Genomic DNA, 19,223 nt, shown 5'->3' with positions numbered 1-19,223 from the left:
AAAAACAAACCAACTTTCCTATCCCTAGGGAATGCTTGTGGGGTGTGTGTGTGCGTGCGTGCGTGCGTGCGTGCATGCGTGTGTGTGTGTGTGTGTGTGTGTGTGTGTGTGCTGTATTTTTAACAGTGACCACTTCCTACTTTTTTCCAAACCCGTAAGCCCCATTCTGCATCTTCGTATTGGGCAGATTTCTGTGCCTTTTACCCTTCAGGGAAAGAATGCATTCTGCATGAGCTCAGCAACCTCTGTTGTCTTCACTTAAACATTTCTCTGTATTTATTTTTAACCTACATACTCTGAAATAAAGGAGAAAATAACCTCTTAATTGAAGGTATTTTTAGCACCTCTCATCTTCTTCAGGCAATTGTTTTTAGGAAGTAATTTCTTTTTAAAAAATATATTTTAAATTCCCATTTTAGTAAAAAATTAGACTCCTGGAAAAAATAGGGGAAAAAAAGATGTTTATGTTTTTACACCAAAACCAAAGTTTTCTTATCATTTTATCTTTTTGTTGTTTTTGTTTTGTTTTGAGACAGGCCCCAGCTGGCCTGGAATTCACTGTATACACGAGGCTGACCTCCTTCTCACAGATCTGCCGGCCTCTGCCTCCTGGGTGCTGAGATCACATGTGTGTACCACCACTCCAGGCTCCACGTTAGTATTCATAATTGGTCTTTTTCCTTTTGGTTATTCTTCCACAAGAAGCAAATAAGTACTCATATACCACACTGAAAAAAAAAAACTCTTCCATTCCTTTGACCGTACATCTTTCTCTTTGTTTTCTTTGGCTCACTCTAGAAATAGTCCATTCTGCTCATGACCTATCAAGTCCACGAACATGCACTAAGCCCTTATGTCATGGTCACCATGGACCCATGGATGGGTTTCAGGTGGGAAAAGCCTTAGCACTTGTTGATGTTCGTATGCAGGCCAAAATTTGAACATACATCTGCATTCAGATTTTCTTGATCTCTTTCTCAAACCTTACGTCTTTGATGAAGCTATTGTCTCTAAGGCTGGGTTCTTGACTTGTCTGCAGAGTCGATGTGTCTTGTCACAGCTACCTCCTGTGCTCCAACTTTGCCCACCCTCTGAATTCCCAAGATCTCTGCTGTAGGTCCAATAAACAAAATTAGTAAATCACATAAATTGAATTTGTGATAGCATGATGGTTTGTAATTTTCTCAATTACAAATGTGAGGGGCAGATATACTCTTACAGTATGTCCCTTTTATTAACTGTCCTTCCCTGCCACCTGTTATCAGTTTTTAACAAAATACATTGTTCTTCTGGTGTTTATCACTTTAAAGAACTCTAGACTGGCCTCCGTACACATCCAGTAGCAAACCTGGTTAATGAAGTTACAGCATGTTATCATGTCTGTGTTCATCCCCTCTCCAGGCTGACTGCAAAGTGAAGCTTGTAAAGAAGGATGTACAATTTTATGGGCATGAAGAAGTGGCATATCAAAACATTTATAATCTATTCATGGTGCCAAGAGTCCCTGCATCCATGGGCTAAGGGCTCAATGAATATTCATGGGCTTGAAACTGTTCATAGGCTGTAGGACAGGAAGGGAGAACAGAGAAGACTCTCATAAACAACATCAGTTAACTTGAAGTTCATTTTCCTTGTCCCAAGGAACTCTATGAGAACATTATCAAGGACACTTAAATATGTACCAGATACTGTGTACCAACCAAATACTGATTACAAACCAAACCAAAACTGAAAGTAAACCAAACCAACAAAATCTAGTCACTGGTGCTTAGAGACATTAAAACTTTTTCCCATGGTTTCAGCTAATGCAGGCCTGTGTTGTCAGCAGGTGTAGTGATGACTCATGGCATTAGTCATTCGAATCAAAGTCATCTGTGGCTTTCAACTGGGTAACTCTGTGTAAAAGGTGCCATACTCAGTTTACTGTAAATCTGGCACCTATTTATTAAAGGATGCCTACAGTCCATTCTACTCATGACCCATCAAGTTCATGAACATGCACTGATCCCTTATCCCATGGCCAACAGTGACATAGACACAGCTGATGGGTTACAGTTGGGAGGGACAATCTTGCCATGTTTTGGTGTTCACATCTAGTTAAAAAATTGAACATGTTTCATTGATCTTTCTCATGCGGCTGCTCGTGTATTACAGAATGATATTGTGGGGACAGGGGAGAATGATAAATTTCTCCAAGAATGACAATGTGTTCCCTTTAGGAGTTATGTGCACCACTGCTGTATGAAAGATCCAGCAAGTAAAATGTGTTAAGGGTGGAGAAAGTGCTTCTATACCAATATGGTCACTTCCTGAACCAGGTGGCATTTATCCTGGGCATTATAAAACACACAGTTAATCACTCCTATAAATGTTTATTCTGTCCTTCATCTGACCTAGCTTCCTCCCCCTCCCTTACACCCACACAGGGGAAGGAGACTCTGTGCTCACCTCTGTGGTCAGTGATGACCTTGCAGATCAGAATGCCCATTGGTCATTGAGATCTGCATCTATCTTGTTTCCAAAGAACTCACACTTAATGAGGGCTGGCAAATTCTGAGAATCAGGACAGGATGAACCTGTTGCCTACTAGGCTGATAATCAGAACACTAGGCTACATGCCGTGGGTGTGTCCTACTTGACTGTGCCCTTAAATCAATTTCAACTAATTTCACCCCCAAGCAGGCTCAGCACATGTCCTTTTCAGGAATTTAATCTTGGCCGTGATGTGCTGCCGATATTGACCATTACTTTGGTTTACAACAAGACCATTTGGGACAAACTGCATCTGGCAACATGCTTAAGCTTGGGGCACCTGCGTCTTCCTGTGCACCTCTATGCTAACCGAAAAACAAGGGCAGGAAAGTGACTTCATTTTATGAGAATATTTATAAAATAAGGAGATTCAGGGAGTGAGCTGCTTTCTTTTGTTCTGTAATTTAATATGCTGTTGTTTCTGAGAACAATTGGGCTTGGTGGATGTCTGCTATGTACAAAGTATTGGATCACTACAAACATATACACATAAAATCATATATATATAATCGCTCTCAGTATAAACCAATACAGAAGAGCCAAAGGAAATGATTGACCTTTAGAAAATATGTCCTTTTTATGGTTAGCAATAAAATGAATGAGGAAAAATATAAGGACAGTCTTATAATCCACATTCATGCCATTTCTTCTTCATGAGTTCCTCTATACTAGCTGGGGGACAATGGGGATAGAGATGCAGGTTCACATGTTAGAAATAAATTTGTGAGGCGTTAGTATGTTTTTGATATGATATTTATGTTTCCATCCAGGAAAATAGAAACCATATAAGATTATTTCACAAGGTTTATTATCCCCATATTTGTCAAGTCTGGCTTTCAAAGAGTGAACACATAAAATTGAAAACAAAATCATATAATTAGGACTTAGCAATCTGTGCATGTCCTGCAAAGAGGCATAGAGAAGTTGGGTGATGATCTCAACCTTAACTGAAAAGCCTACTCTGTTTTGACTCCTCACATAGATAAAATGAGGCTGAATGTGTGCGAAAAATAAAAGTAAACTAGAAATTGTCTTTACAACCTCAGCTGCTACTTTCAATTATTTAAATCCCCCCCCCAATATATATAAAGCTAGATATGGCAAGAATATCCCTCGGTTGCTTTAGAACAGTTACTAAATAATTTAAGCACCAAGGAAATTTCAGTTTGGGAAAAACGCTGCCATTGGTCTTCATGTCATAATAGACGCCGTGCCAGTCTGCTTTGGTTTGCTGATGAACTCACATGGGATTGCAAGCATTCTAGCAGGGTGAATCCAGGAAGAGCACGTCAGCCACTTTTACTCCCAGACAACAGCAGCTCACTTTGATATATCCTGCTGAGAGAACTCGTGTAAGACTTACACCTGCAACGCTTTCATGAATATGTTACAATAAAAGTAGTCAAGGGAGAAATTATATGCTGACTGTTACTTTCTCCTTTTGAGTCAACGTCTTCAGCATTTGTTTACTGCATCCTGACTCAGGATATATTAACTACTTTTCTTCTGAGAAAAAGAAAATCTTTCAAAAAATATTACTCCATTCTAATTGGGCAGGAAAAATAAATGCAGAGGGTTTTTTGTTGTTGTTTTTTGTTTTCTTAAATGTAGACTTGCTTTACATTTCCAGCATGGGGCAACATGATGCCTACTGTCTACTATTAGCCTTGAGAAAATGACTTTGGGGTTGAGGTGTGGAACAAAGGAAGTCAGGCAGCAAATGCGCAGCACTGGTAAGACATGGCATGAGTTCATCCCTGGTAAAGGGACAACTGGATTTCATTAACCTAAATTTGGAATAAACGTTTTCCCAGAGGCACTTGTGTACAATAAGTAAGAATGTCAAGACACAACTTCAGGACAAATAGAATCTTTCTAAAAAGGAATAGACCTGTCTAATCAGGTTGCTCAAAAAGAATTAAAAATGTTCATTGTGGGTATCTGAAAACAAACCAGATAATCAGTCTCAACTCTTAGTAAACAATCCACATGTCCTTAACTCAAGGGTGAGTCACAAGTTGTGTCATTTCTGCCTAGGAAAATCAGGACCAATTCATTATCATAGAGTGGTTGGTTCCTCACTCATGCCGCCTCCCTTCTCTCTCCTTATCCTTGATTTAGGCCCTCGCTGGATGAGGCGCTGCAGTGGCGCGATTCCCTGGACAAGGTCCTGCAGAACAACTGTAAGTTCTCAAGCTTCTCATGAGGGTCAGGGTCAGGACACAGACATGAAGCACCTTTCGTTCTACCCACATCCTTCTTCCCCAATTTGTGGCCTCACTGTGGGAGTGTGGTTATGCAGTTGGTAGAAGAGAAAGGCACTTTAATGACAGATGCTATTCCCTCCTGCCTTGCTTAGTAGAAGTGTGTATGAGCCGTGTCATGTGTTTTGTTGTTTGATACAAGGTCTTACATAGGCCAGGCTGACACAAAACTCACTATGAATCTGAGGATGACCTTGAATTCCTGATCCTCTTGTTTCCACTTTTCAAGTGCATAAAAGTGTCAGCTTGCCCTGCTTTGGCAAGCTTCTTCATATACCTAAGTGAAGTAAAGAAACCGCCTTTTCCTATTTAACCTCACTGTGGATTGGAAAGGATTGGATTTATTGCTGCAAAGATCTCAGAAGAAGCCATGGGTGGTACATTCTAGTTCAACCTGCTGCCAACTGTTCCTGTGACCTGACAAGCTTGTGACTCTGTCCACACAGTGAAGATGCCCAACTCTTTTCAAGCTAAAACTACTATAAGTGCTGCTTCTCTTTCCCCTAAAGTCCTTACCGATTCCCAAGGTGAAATAAATGAAGTTCATATTTCTTTTTGTTAAAGGTTTATTTTTATTTTTAATTAAGTAAATATGTATGAGGGTATGTGCATGCAACTACAGTGCTCTCAGAGGCCAGAAAACAGTGTCAGATCCCCTTGAATTGGAGTTGTAGGTGGTTGTGAGTCACCCAACATGGGTGCTACAAACCAAACTTGGGTCCTCTAGAAGGGCAGTATGTGCTGAGCCATCTTTCAAACCCTGTGGCTCTAGTTCAAATGTCTAATGTTCAGGATCCACCACGATAAGCACATAGCTTGTCTTTAGGTGAACTGAACTGTTCTCTGTAGGATTTGTACATGTAATCTCTTTTGAAGAAATACCATGTGCTCAGGTCTCTGTTGAAATTCTCTCTACTTGCAAGAGCTAACCTAAATGCCAACTGTTAAGTCACCATTGTCCATCCAGAAGGAATTAGTCACTCTCAGAACTTCCAAAGCTATTTGTCAGCACAGCTTTTATGCCCTTAATACTTGCTGTTCACCTGCTATGAAAGGTTTTATGGGCATTGACAGGATTTAGTCTCTTTCATCTGGTCAATTTCCGAAGAGAAAGCGCATTGTATATGCATCTTTGTCAGTTTACAAGGGACATCTGACATTCCTTTGTATTAACATAGGTTACTGCCTCTTATAGTTGATGTAGTTACCAAAGCATTAATTAAATCAAAATTTTCTTGAGTAGAAATAAAGCCAATTGGTATCAGGCCTATAAAAGAAAAGGTTAAGCTCTTATTCCATTTTTTTCTACATATCAAAGATCCTCTTACTCTTCCTTATTTTAAAAATGACTTTTAAAGATGATTTTATTTGTTACTCTGGGAACGGTACATGTGGAGATTAGAGGACAACTTTCAGGAGTTGGTTCTCTCCTTCCACCTTGGGTTCTGGGATGGAACTTGGGTCCTTGGGTCTGCGTGGCAAATGTTTTACCCAATAAGTCATCTCTTTGGCTCTAAAAGTTATCTTTAATAATTTAATTTGGGGGTGCTTGTGGTACATAAAATTCTTATGTTTTGTCTTCGGTTCTATTGCTGGCACTGTTGCATTCACTTATTCGGCCTATAGGACACATACCAAGTATCTTGCTCTTTAAACACAAAAATAGATTGCACATGGGAGCTTACACAAGCCAGGGACTCTAAGTCTCCCATGTGAGCCTTTTCAGAGCAAATGAGGACAAAGCTCAGTCTGGCAGCGCATGTTTATTTGGGCCCTCTTGGCTCAGGAGTTGCAAAGGTCAGAGCATTTCCCGAAACACCCTAGCCTCTCCCGTGGGGCATGCAGCAGCTGGGTTCTGGATTCATCCGTTCTATCTTCCGTCTCCCTTTGCTTCTCTCTCTTGGTTTCCAATTTCTTCCTCCTTTTTTCTGGTTCATCTTTATCTTCATCTTTCTTATGGACAACCACAATTTTCATTTTTTGAAAGTGATCATAATAATAAAAGTAATACCTGAAATTTATTATTCATATATGCTGTGCATTATTCTAAGTGTTCTGCGTATGTCGGCCTACTTAATGATTACGATATTCTCAGGATTTAGGTACAAGAACAATGTCTACTTTTCAGAAAAGGAAGCCAAAATTCAGGGAATTAAGCAGCTTGTTCACGATATAATTTACTGTAACAGTAACAGAACCAGGGAAATTATTTTTTCTTTAAAGTTCACATTCTTCAGTCCTGTGAGTTGGAAGGAAATGCTTCACTTAATGTGGCTTATTTAGTGCAATGGGTAATGCTGTTAACTATTAGGTGCATAAATTTGAGCTAGGAAGTAGGAAAAGGAAAGTGAAGATATGTAAACCTCAAACTTTGGATTCAAATAAGAAAGCCTCATAAGAAAGACGGCTGAACAATGGGCTGGAGAGATAGGTTAGCAGTTAAGAGCCCTGGTTGCTCTTGCAGAGGATCTGAGTTCAATTCCCAGCACCCACATGGCAGCTAACAACTATCTGTAACTCCAGTTCCAGGGGGTCCAACACCGTCTTCTGACGTCCACTGGCATTCATGACACGGATGCACCTACCTACATGCACATTCACTCATACACATAAAATAAAAATAATAAGCAAAATATTTAAGATGGTTGAACAAGCAAATAGTCCCAAGAAAAGAAAAAAGTGATTTCTTCCTTACTGTTGGCAGAAACCCTCAAGAGCAAGTGGGTAGCAGTGGGGAAAGACGGTGTCATACATGAGGCAGCTTTCCAGTTGGGTTTTGAATGATGATAAGGGTTAAATTTTAATTTGTTATGAATAATAATCAAGAAATCTAGCATGTATTGAGCTTTGTGATCATTATGTTTGGCACCATAAAAAAGCTGTACATGAATTATTTAGTCCTTACCAGAACACTGTCATGTAGGTTGCGTTATTACCTCCATTTAACATACCAAGCAACAGAAGCTCAGACAGGCTAAATAACTTGCCCAGGTTATAGAGATAATATAGTGTGCCAGAATTCACCACTGGGCAATCTTACCTCTAAAGCACACGCTTTGAAACAATAAGCTATGTCATGGTACTTATCAATTACCAATGCCATTTCAGTATCCTTTACCACCGCTATCTCTATTGAAGAATTTGTTCTACTCTTGTTTGCAATTTTTTTGCCTTTATAGCAAACTGACTTGGATTTGTTTAATGTTCCTTTCATTCCCAAAGGAGTCTTGCAAGTGGCTTCCTTCTTTTCCTGTATAAAGATACTGTTCTGCTTCACCTAGACATGAAAATTTCTATCTTTCATAAAGACCAGCCCTGAGATTATGATGTGGCTCATCCCCCAGGGTGTTTCTGCAAGGCCAGTGGTCAGATGGGTTTCATCTGCTTCCTGGGTTGTAGATGGTGCCTATGTGTATTGAGAGATGTTCTGAGGCCCAGTGTTGGGTCACCAGAGAAGAAGTGATGGCTCTCTTAGGGTTGTATCCTGGAAGTTCTCCTGGGGTGTCAAGTGAGCAGGTTAAAGTAGGAGGCAGAAAAGACATTGGGTTTGGAATCCCCTTTTCATCTCTGACTCCAGAAACCATCTTTGGGGGTGATGAGAATTTAATAGGAAAAGTCTCTGAGGAAAAAGGACTGATAGTAAACCAGAGACTAAGAAGTGGAAAGTTGACTGGGGGGTGGCTATAGAAAGTTCTAGGAAGAGAAATCCTAGAGAGTGCCAGATGAGAGAAAGAATCGTTTTAAATGTTTCCCCAACCAGTAGAGTGTACTATTTAATGAGTTTGGGTTAAATCAAATACATTGACAAAGGCCTTGAAACAATATTATAGAATTCAACAAGGGCGATGAAACCAATATTTGGGAAATGGGTTGCTGCACTGGAAAACTGCTTTACATGCTCATTTCCTGGGTGTGCGTTAAATGCTAACAGCATCAAGGAGTCCTGACATATGTCCTCAGGTCTCAAATAACAAGGTTTGGGAGGACCAAGATCTTTATCTCTACATTTTACAAAGAAGTAGGATGGGTGAGTCACAGTGCCTGATAATTTGTGGGGCTGTGGAGCTAATGAGAATTTGCCATGGGCTTATTCTATGGAATTATTTTCTCCTCTGCAGACTCAGATCTGGCTGTGTGGGTGCTCATAAGACCTCATTTCCTGGCAGCTGAAACAAATGAGGGAGGATGTTTTCCATTTCAGCAGAGACTATCCAATACATTTGTCTAAAAACCAATGAAAACCTTAACCATTATAAGAATAAAACTGGGTCTTGTTTATTTTTTCAACATATATGTTGACTTCAACATGATTAAATTATGATAAGTAATAAAGGAGAAACCAGGGAAAGAAGAAATAAACCTGATTTTATTCAGATAAGATTATCAAAGGAAGTCAGGCACAGTGGCACATGCCTTTAATCTAAGCATGCCATAGGAGGCAGGGGCAGGTGAATCTCTATAAGATCAAGGCCAGCCTAGTCCACATAGTGAGTTCCAGGCAAGCTGGGCCTACAGGGAGATCATGTCTCAATCAAATCAAGGCAAAATAAAAACAAATTATCCAAGAGTTTTAGGTAATTTCCTTAGCAAGTTTTGCACAAAGAAAATTGTTTTTCATACCTACCCAACAAAGTCGAGATAGGGGATCCCTGGTGCAAGCCAGCCCCTGGGGTTCCCCTTACTGGAAAGCTCTGGGTTTGACTGAGAGATCCTTACTTCAAAGAGAAGGTGGAGGAAGATTCCAGACATCAGCTTTGGGCCTCCACACACACATGTGCACGAGCGTCCTCAGGCACATGCACCCACACACAAGCAAACACGAATACACACACACACACACACCATGCACACACACACACACACACCATGCACATGCACGCACACACACATGCCACACCCACACACAGACACACACACACACACACACACACACACACCATACACACACCATGCACACGCACATGTAAAAAGAAGAAAAAGAAAAAATAGAAATGACTTGGAAAAGGGATGGCCCAGTATCTCTGATTTTATCTGCACATACATTCTGTAATTCATGTATTAAGCAACAACTAATGTATGGAAATTTACAGTCTATAGAAATGAAAGGCACAAATATTCAAGAAAAGAGAAAACAACTGAAATTGGGTGAAGGAAAATGAATTTGTAATGTCAATATAGTCCCTAGACAGATATAATGGATTATAGACAAGTGTCTGTGGGGGTAAGTTAGAGGAAAACAGGACCCTGAAGTTGATGACAAGTCATTCCTGTCCTCTGTCTTGGGAGGCAGATGGTCCACCAAGCACGCTGCTAAGGGTAGACTGTGACCTTGACATAGCCCGTTGAAAATGAGATCTCTTCTCTCCTTCTTTTAGAAACTTTTCATTTTCCTTTGCAACAAACAGACATGGATTCATTTTCTACAGAAAGTGTCTACTTGTTAGAATTTTAGTTTAAATAGTTTTATGTGTGTGAGTATGTATCCATTAAGAGAAGAAAAACGTCATAAATTCAGATTTTTTCTTTTTTTAATCTACAATTATCTTGTTAAGTCCTTTTCATGAATTCTCTTTATCATTTTAGATATTAATTCTAAAAAAGTAGGAAACAAACAGAGAGCAAAAGAATCCAGCCCAGGAATTATCGTGTGTATATAAATTTGTCTGTATTTGTATATAGACACATTGAAGACAGAATCACAATTGTTATATTAAACACAATATATGCAAACACTTATATATAATTAATTGGTGACAATAAATACTTGGCATGTGACAAGTTCACCTGCCCCTTCCCTTCAGGTGCCAATTGAATGCTACTACTTTACTTTCCATGTGTCTCAATCGAAGTTGGGTACCTGCTGTGATGCTATTGCTCTTCTGCAAAAGATTTTCTTTCACTGTATAAATGTTCAGTGAGTTTCTTCATTTTCTTCCTACTTCCCATGGAATGTATAAGCACTTTTAGGGCAGAAACCAAGTTTATTTCATTTATCGTAGTGACATATCATAGTGCATGAAATATAACAGTCACTCCAAAATTACCTGCAGAAAGAAATAATAGTTTATTTCTGACATTCAGAATTAATGTTACCTATATTGACAAATCAAGTTTTAAATGATTATTTTGGGATAAGGATATAGGTCAGTGGTAGAGTGTTTGCCTAGTATACATGAGGCTCTAGCTTCAATCCCTAGTGCTGAAAAATAAGTATTCTTTTCTCCGGTAGTTGGTGTGTCCAGAATGGCATCATTGTTGATAATGCACCTCAATGTTGTAAACATTGTGATGGATAGGTTTCATTGCCAACTCCACACAACCTAGAATCACCCGGAAAGGGAAACTCAATGTGGGATTGTCTACATTGGGTTGGCACCTGGGCATTTCTGTAGGGCATTCTCAAGTTAATTGGTGTGGGAAGATCAAGCCTACTGTGGGCAGCTTTATTCCCTGGGTAGGGGGACTTGAACTGTGTGAGTGGAGAAATAAAGCTGAGCCAAGTAATTGAACATGCACGCATACATTCTCTGTCTGCTTTTGACTATGGATATGATATAGTCCGCTGTCTTGAGCTCCTGATGCTGTGATAGTCCCACAGTAATAGACTGTAACCTAGAATTGTGACCTAAAATAAGCCCTTTCTCCACTAACTGCTTTTTGTCAAGGTATTTTATCCCAGCAACAGAAATAGAGCTAGAATGACAGGGAAACATGTATACACAGCATTCAATTAATTAAAAGAAAAGTCCTTTGTCCACTGCCAGAGACCCTGTGAGTGTCCATGAGGAACAGAGCTGAGTTATTCTATCTCCCCACATCTTTGTCCCATCCCTTCACTCTCTGGATAAAGGCATAAACTAAAAAGCTGTGCATAGGACAGCACTAGTGAGTCTTTCCTCATCATCTCTCTGGCATTTTTCTGCTGGCCTTGTATTATTCTCTCAGATCAAGTATGTAAGAGAGTAGGTAGCCCTTATTGGACAGTTTTTGTTCCAAGAAGTAAAATCAGGTTTCTCTTGAGAAGTGTTTTAAGATAACGAACAAATGTGTGGGACTTTTGAATCAAATAACCTGGGTTTGAATCCTGGCTCTGCCACTTACAGCTGGGCATTTGGAGGTAGTCACGTCATTTCTATGTCATTTACAAAATGGGATACTTACTGCACCTGCTCCTTGGGTTTATAATGAGAAATGATTGAGTTTACATTTGTAAAGTTCTTACATCGATGATGAGACATATTGAAAGTAAGCCTAAGCTATTCCACAGGCTATAAAGTTTGTTAAATCGATAAATTCCGTCCACTGACTTTTTACTTGCTAGATGGACTTACCAGTTTCAAAAGTTTCCTGAAGTCTGAATTCAGTGAGGAAAACCTTGAGTTCTGGATCGCCTGTGAGGATTACAAGAAGATCAAGTCCCCTCTCAAAATGGCTGAGAAGGCAAAGCAAATTTATGAAGAATTCATCCAGACAGAGGCTCCTAAAGAGGTTGGTCCTGATGGGTAGGTAGGTGAATATGGCCAGTTAAGGGTCAGATAAGCACATTCATTCCCAGGAAGTATTTAAACTCAAGCTTCAGGCTCAACATTAGACACTAAAAACTAACTCCTACTCGTGAGTACCTAACCAAGCACCTATTGAATACTAGGGCAGAATGGTACGGTCGAAAAAGTGCGACTTAAATGCTGTCCAGAACACTGCCTAGCCATCTGGGTCTCCCTCCAGTAGTCAGCATGTACCCTCAAGTGGGAAATGAGCCAGTGTGTGGTCTAGATGAATCACGGAGTCTAGTTTTTAAAAATAAGAATAATGGAGAGTATTTTGTAGAAATGTTTATGAGGACTGCATTATGTAAACAGTAGATATGAAAATATATGTATCAGTGTCTGAGCTAATTAATGCCCAGGGAGCATTTCTCCCATTCATCTTTACTAACTTTTCCTTTCCCTTCTGTGTCCTTCAAAATTTGTCTCCTCTATTCCCCTCCATCCCTAATTTCTAGGCTCTGGTATTTGACACTTAGACTCTAGTTGGGGCAACCACACTTCTATATCAAAAATAATACAAGACAATAGTGATAAAGGTGTTTAAAGTCATTAACATTAATTGACTGTCAACTACCAGGTATATGTAGAGTTCAAGGAAGCTTGTGGAAATTTTGTCTGCTGTTATCTTTGCTGTTCACAGAAAGAAATTGAAAAATCCAAGACCGGGGGTTGGGGGGGTGGCTGGAGAGATGGCTCAGCGGTTAAGAACACTGTTCTTGCAGAAGACCCAGGTTCGAATCCCAGCACCCACATGGAAGCTAACAACCGTCTATAACTCCAGTTCCAAGGAGTATTATCTACATGCAGGCAATACATGCATACACATAAAAATAATAAATAAAATACTAAAAAAAAAAAAAAGAAAAGAAAAAAAAGAAAAATCTAAGACGGTCACAACCAGACGCCCATCATGCTTTAGACAGGGCCTATAATCCCACACGATTTCCCTGAATCCAATATGGACAGTAATGTTCACTAAATTTTGGAGTCACTCAAAGACTGAGGAAACTCTTTGTATGGGTAGTAGTCTGAGATTATTTGTAAAGGGGAAATCCTAACACGTCTTTCTTTTCTAACATGCGTGATAGGATCCTATAGTGTCAACATTAGATACTTTTTCCTTTGATCTCTGGCCTTTTGTAAAGGGTGAATATGCAGGTATGAGAACAGGGATGTAGCTCTGTGGTTAAACACTTTCTTCACACGCAGAAGGTCCTGGTTGCAATCTCCTGGCCAACTAACCATTCGATGGTCACACTTACTTTCTTGTCAGAACCGTGGTTTCTTGGTTTGTTTTCAGGAAATAGCCATTCTAAAACCATGCAAAAGGTCATGGATCCCTAGGTAAAATTTCTTTCTCCTGCTAGATTCCCACCACAAGGCAGGAAATGTGGTAGAAAGATGGAGTCAGGCATCAGCACAGGTGCCAGTCAAATCTGACTCTGGATTTAATACACTTATCTGAGAAATGATCTTGAAACCACTTAACTCTCTCTCTCTCTCTCTCTCTCTCTCTCTCTCTGTGTGTGTGTATGTGTGTGTGTGTATGTGTGTGTGTGTGTGTGTGTGTGTGTGTAAGTGTGTGGGTGTCTAAAGAATCATTCTTAGGGTGTTGCCAAGATATGTGTTGGGTGATTGGTTGGGTACTAGTAGAGGACCCAACATCTGGTGGGTGTCAAATGCTGGTTGAAATCAGAACCTGAGTTATGTGTTCACTGCAGTATCAGTTGCCCAACCCCACTGCTTATGAAACAGTAGTGATATTTCTTACTTTGCATGACATTCCTCCTGTCTTATATCTCGCTGTTGAGAAACTCTGCCCCCCTGGTACCTCATCAAATCCTATAGCCTGGGCTGACTCAGTGACCCTGTTTCTTGGCCCACAGGTGAATATTGACCATTTCACTAAGGACATCACTATGAAGAACCTTGTGGAACCTTCCCTGAGCAGCTTTGACGTGGCCCAGAAAAGAATTCATGCCCTGATGGAGAAGGATTCGCTGCCCCGCTTTGTGCGCTCTGAGTTTTATCAGGAGTTAATCAAGTAGTCATTGGTCAGGCTGTAAACACTGTCTGGGGAGTTACATCCTTATAGCAACACTGCATTTTCCAGTCACCTTCACCTCTTCCCATAGCAGCTTTGCTCAAAGATATCCAAACAGGGAAAATCCCAGGGTATTGCTTAGTCTTTTGCGCGTGCTGGTTTGGATTTGTGGATCTATCCAAGGGCCTTCCTTTCCATTTCTTCTTCCTACTGGCCTTGTAAAGAAGGTCTACCCAGTTTCCATCAGCTTAAGTTACAGAAAAATCCTGACTTCAACAAAGCTATCTGTGACAAGAACAGATTGCTACCTAAAGGAGGCTGAAAAGGAATATATATGTAAAAGACCTCCTTTTAAGGGACTTTAATTGATGTAGTTGATAGTTTAATTCTCATCCAGAGCAGTAATGTCTTTAGTGATTTCTGAATTTGGTTAGTAAAAAGTGGTAAGGGATTTAGAAACAAAAGTAAATTGTTTAATTTTTGATCTCTCTCTGAGAGCACCTTATGTCGGCTGGATATTATTTAGATGCAATAATGAATATATTATGCTTATAAACCAATCTGAACATAATTCATTTTAATTCTGCCCATATATTTCCATCACTATATACCCACCCCATGATTCACCAAATACTGCTTTAATTCAATCACCTAAGGTAAATAATAGACTATTTTATAAATCAGTGTCTATGCTTATAAAATGTGGGCAAGGTTTTAAATTTTCAAATAACTTGAAATCATTGTGAATATAAAATGAACTTCAAACTTTCTAACACTAGTAACATAAACTAAAACCATTGTCATCCAATGGAGTCAGTTCCCATTTCAGCATCAAGAGACCAACATGGTAAAAAGGGAAACTATTGTCAAAACTAATTATGGTTAATTATCCAGTAATGCCATCTATTTGTTTAGGAAGTGATGATTATTTTCAAAACAGCAAATCATCTTTGGAAAAATTAACATGATTACATGTGGAAGCTTTCTAAGTGAGAGTTTTAGAATATCTTGTGTTTTGTAAAATAATGTGATCTTTTAGCAACACCAGTCAGGCTTCCCTCGCTATTTTGCTTCCTGTGTTAGCAAGTCATAATTACATTCATAAGTTCAGTTTCATGCACCTGACACACCACATAATAGACCATTGTAGTAAGTTTAAGGTTTGAACTTTATATTTCATTATGATATGTCTTGCTTAAATATTTTTCTTAGTAGATTCGACTGTCATGGTACGTATAATTTAGTAAATCGATAAAATCAAATTGAACCATGTATGCAGGTAATCTAGGTGAGGATATGGATTTGATTCATAAGAAAGAAGGCATGGTTTCTAGTGGCTCAATAAAATGCTGAAACGTTTTAAGTAGATGACACCGTTGAGTCTTGCATTTCTCCTTTTGTTTCCTTTTTTCATTCACACAGGCCAAGCTTTCCCACATGTGGCTCATTCATTCGGCTATTTCCTAGGGATATTGAGAGTGAAGCAGCTGTATTAGTTTATTCTTCAAGTAAACACTGAGCCTGCATTGGCTTTTCTGTATTTTTGTGATTTTGAAGGGTAATCTGTCTGAACACTTTTGACATTTCATTCTGAAAATGAGTCGGAGCCGCTGGGTCTGCTGCCAACAGTTCCAAGTGGTAGGGATTCATTCATATTTGCCAAGAATGCTCACTGTAGAGAAACTCCTTCACTGGTCAGGCTACGTGGGAACAACAGTGCAAGAATGAAGTTATCGGATGGGTTTGGTTTGTGAGCACTCTGGAATTCTGGCAGTCCTCCTTAGCATCCCTCCCCTCTACTGAATCAGTAGGGCAAAAGTCAGCCCTTGATGTGATCCAGCAGCTAGAAAAGTGAGGATCCTGAGGATCTAGTTGAACTGTTTCTTGAATGAAAGCGTGTTTAAAAAAACAATTTTAATTTAAAATGTAAATATTTTATTCACATTAGTTAAAACATCCAAATGTTTGAAAATGTCCAGAGAATTTACTAGATGGTACAGATCTCACCCTCACCAAGATGGCTGCTGTTGAAGACCCCATTGACTACGTTTGCAAACCAACTGCACACCAGTGTGAGTGGTTAGACTGGTCAGTGAAGGCTGAGAAGGGTGGGAAGGGTGGGAAGTGCTTCAAGGGCTGCTCTGCGAAGCTAGTAAAGAATGCTTAAAGCCATGTGTCTGCAGTCAGATGGTGGCATTATATACCTACATAGCTATTCATATCTCTATATGATTTTAAATTTAAGCAGACTATACACATATATTCTTCTAACATATAAAATAATAAACGGAATAGAAATATATGAGCAACAGATGTATTAAAATTAGCTTAGGAACTTTTTTGGAAAGCTTTTTGAACCTTATAAAAGAAAGGAAATAAAAACCCATGTTGGTAGTAATTTCCATGGTAACGCAAAGAAAATAAGTTCTTTTAAATCTGAGAAATCATAAAAAGTGGGATGACCTCTCCAGGAGAAGAATGTGTAACATCTATTTAGCATGCCTTCTCCTTCCTGCCCCTCCTAGCCAGTTCCCTTGAGTAAATTGCTTGGGAAAGTATGAAGTTATTGCAAGAACCTGGAGGTTCTTGCTTTTCCTCTCTTGGAAAACAGAGCTACAGTTGTAAACGGGTCTGGGATGTAGGACAGTGTTGGAACTAAATTGTGGTCAATGGGTAGAAATATTTTCTAGGTACTGGCCCATAACCTGGGTTTATGCTCCAGTTTGATATAGTTTGGAGTGAGGGTCAAATGAAAATTTAAATCAGATCAGCACAAAGAGACACCACCAGTTCTAGTAAATTGGGAGGTTGTGTCTCATGTATCTGTTAAAGCAGTGGTTGTTCATGTGAACACTTACACACACACACACACACACACGCACACACACATTGAAGTGCCAAGTAAATTTCAGTTCCAAATTGCATGAGAACTTAATAGAAAGAAGTTTTTCTTTTCATCCCATTTAAAGCTGTCGACTTCACTTGCTTGGTATGTTATTTGTAGATAATCCATTTCAATTGGATGAACTTGATTATTTCCTGAAGAATAGAAGATATCCATTAACAAATCAATGGATAAACTAATAAGCATTCCCTTCTAGGGATTTGCCAACTGTGCCATCATACATCTGATGGTTTGAGTTTCATTTAAAAGGCTAGTTAATTTGGGGAAAATGACTTTTGTTCCTGAAACTATACCCTCTAGCAAGCCATTTCCTCTGCTTCCTGGGAATGTAGCAGATTTGGAAGAAAATGGGTCATGAGAAGGGGCAAAAAACAGAGAAGGGATTAAGAAAGGAAGTCAGGGCCCAGTCCTATGAAATTCACCCTGTGGCTAGGAGCCACTTAGGAGCAGCCCAGCTTGATGGAAGAACAAACTGTCTTGCTGTCATCTTGGGGACTTGTGGGAGGCATTTCGTGACTCACATTGAGGCTAGGTAAAGCAGTTCATTTTAACATCCTAGAGAACCTTGAGCAGGGAAAAGAGCAAACATGGAGAGCCTCTTTCTCATGTAATGTGTAAGTGCCAGAAAGGAAAGAATGCGAAACTCAGTTTTGAACATCTGAGCATCCAAACCCTAGGGCCAGGCAACTCTATGCAGGTTTGGGATTAAAGCCTCAGTGTGTCTTGGTATCATGTTCTGGCTGCATTATTGGGCCTCAGTGTGTCTTGGTATCATGTCCTGGCTGCATTATTGGGCCTCAGTGTGTCTTGGTATCATGTTCTGGCTGCATTTTTGGGCCTCTCCAGTGTTGGGTCTCTTCATTATGCATGCATTCAGCATTCACTTAGCCTTCTCTTGGGGTAAGGCTCTATGGTCAACACTTTAAAAGCTACTTCTTGTGTTAAACACACTTTTCCCCAAATAGATGGCTAATGAGAGCAGTTGGTAACCAAAGAAAGGCTTTCCTCAGTCTTAGTCAAACATCCTGGAACTGAAAAGGTCAACTCTCTCCCTTGAGGAGACATCCGGGACTCTGAACAGAAGCCAGCTCATAGTAGAGACTGATGAATACAACACAACAGAATCTTTGGAGTTGGTCCTCAGTTCACAGTTCATCACTATACAATTTTTCTAGTAGAAAAGCTATGTAATCATCATATCCAGGTTAACTCGCGTCTTATAATTTGCTCATTCCCTCACGTCACGTGTTTTCCCTCCCCATCATCCCACATATCCCCCTCCCCCTTCTCCCTCTGAAACAGTCGTGCCTCATCATACTTAGGTAATAATGAATATAGTAAGAACACTTAGGTGCCTGTCTAGGAAGAGGTACAAGCAAAAGTATAGACGAAGGGAAATGCTGAGACATTTACCACTGGCAGCAAGATCTGAATAAGGTTTGCAAACATTCTTTTTATGTCGTGAAGTAACCGGGGTTTGAGGGGACTATGGACAACTTGGAGATCATTTTCATAAGACATATCCAGTAACATGGAGTAGAAATGAAACGTTTATCAAATCACGTGTTAGCACTTTTCCCGAAAGTTTTTAATTCCAGACCAAATGTGTTTGTTTCCTGATTATTGTATTCAATACTTAATGTACTCTGTGACTCACTCTTCCTGATAATAAAGTAACAAATGCTTATCTACAACAGTAATCACATGTCATATTAAATATATCTATGTAAGAATCTCGTGAGTTCTTCTTAACACTCAAGCATTCTTTCATGAATCAGTGTTCTCTGGGAAAGGACTGTTTCTTCCCCAGGCTTCTTAAAATAGGTGAACCCTTAATCCATAGAGAGACTCCTACCAAGTGCCAATTCCTATATAGGCTGATAGGAAAAACTCAGAAAAGAATATGCAAAACACAAAACACCACATCTTCT

At 39.6% G+C, this 19,223-nt stretch overlaps 1 protein-coding gene across 2 annotated transcripts in view; it reads left to right on the top strand.

Annotated features, from left to right (window-relative positions):
- The window catches only part of Rgs5 (regulator of G protein signaling 5), a 51,062-nt gene extending 32,079 nt beyond the window's left edge, over nucleotides 1-18,983 (top strand). The window contains exons 3-5 of one of the 2 annotated variants that reach the window (XM_008848220.1): nucleotides 4,654-4,715; nucleotides 12,118-12,284; nucleotides 14,230-18,983. In XM_008848220.1, the coding sequence (XP_008846442.1) occupies nucleotides 4,654-4,715; nucleotides 12,118-12,284; nucleotides 14,230-14,391 (391 nt within the window). In that variant the 3' untranslated portion in view covers nucleotides 14,392-18,983. Of the gene's footprint in view, nucleotides 1-4,653; nucleotides 4,716-12,117; nucleotides 12,299-14,229 lie in introns of both variants that reach the window. The other variant, XM_017801980.2, reaches the window with a different exon arrangement.
- Nucleotides 18,984-19,223: the final 240 nt, after the last annotated feature.

This window comes from Nannospalax galili, unplaced genomic scaffold (genome assembly GCF_000622305.1).
Source record: "Nannospalax galili isolate Female #2095 unplaced genomic scaffold, S.galili_v1.0 scaffold383, whole genome shotgun sequence".
NCBI classification, from domain to species: Eukaryota; Metazoa; Chordata; class Mammalia; order Rodentia; family Spalacidae; genus Nannospalax; species Nannospalax galili.
This window is presented reverse-complemented; position numbering and strand designations above follow the sequence as displayed.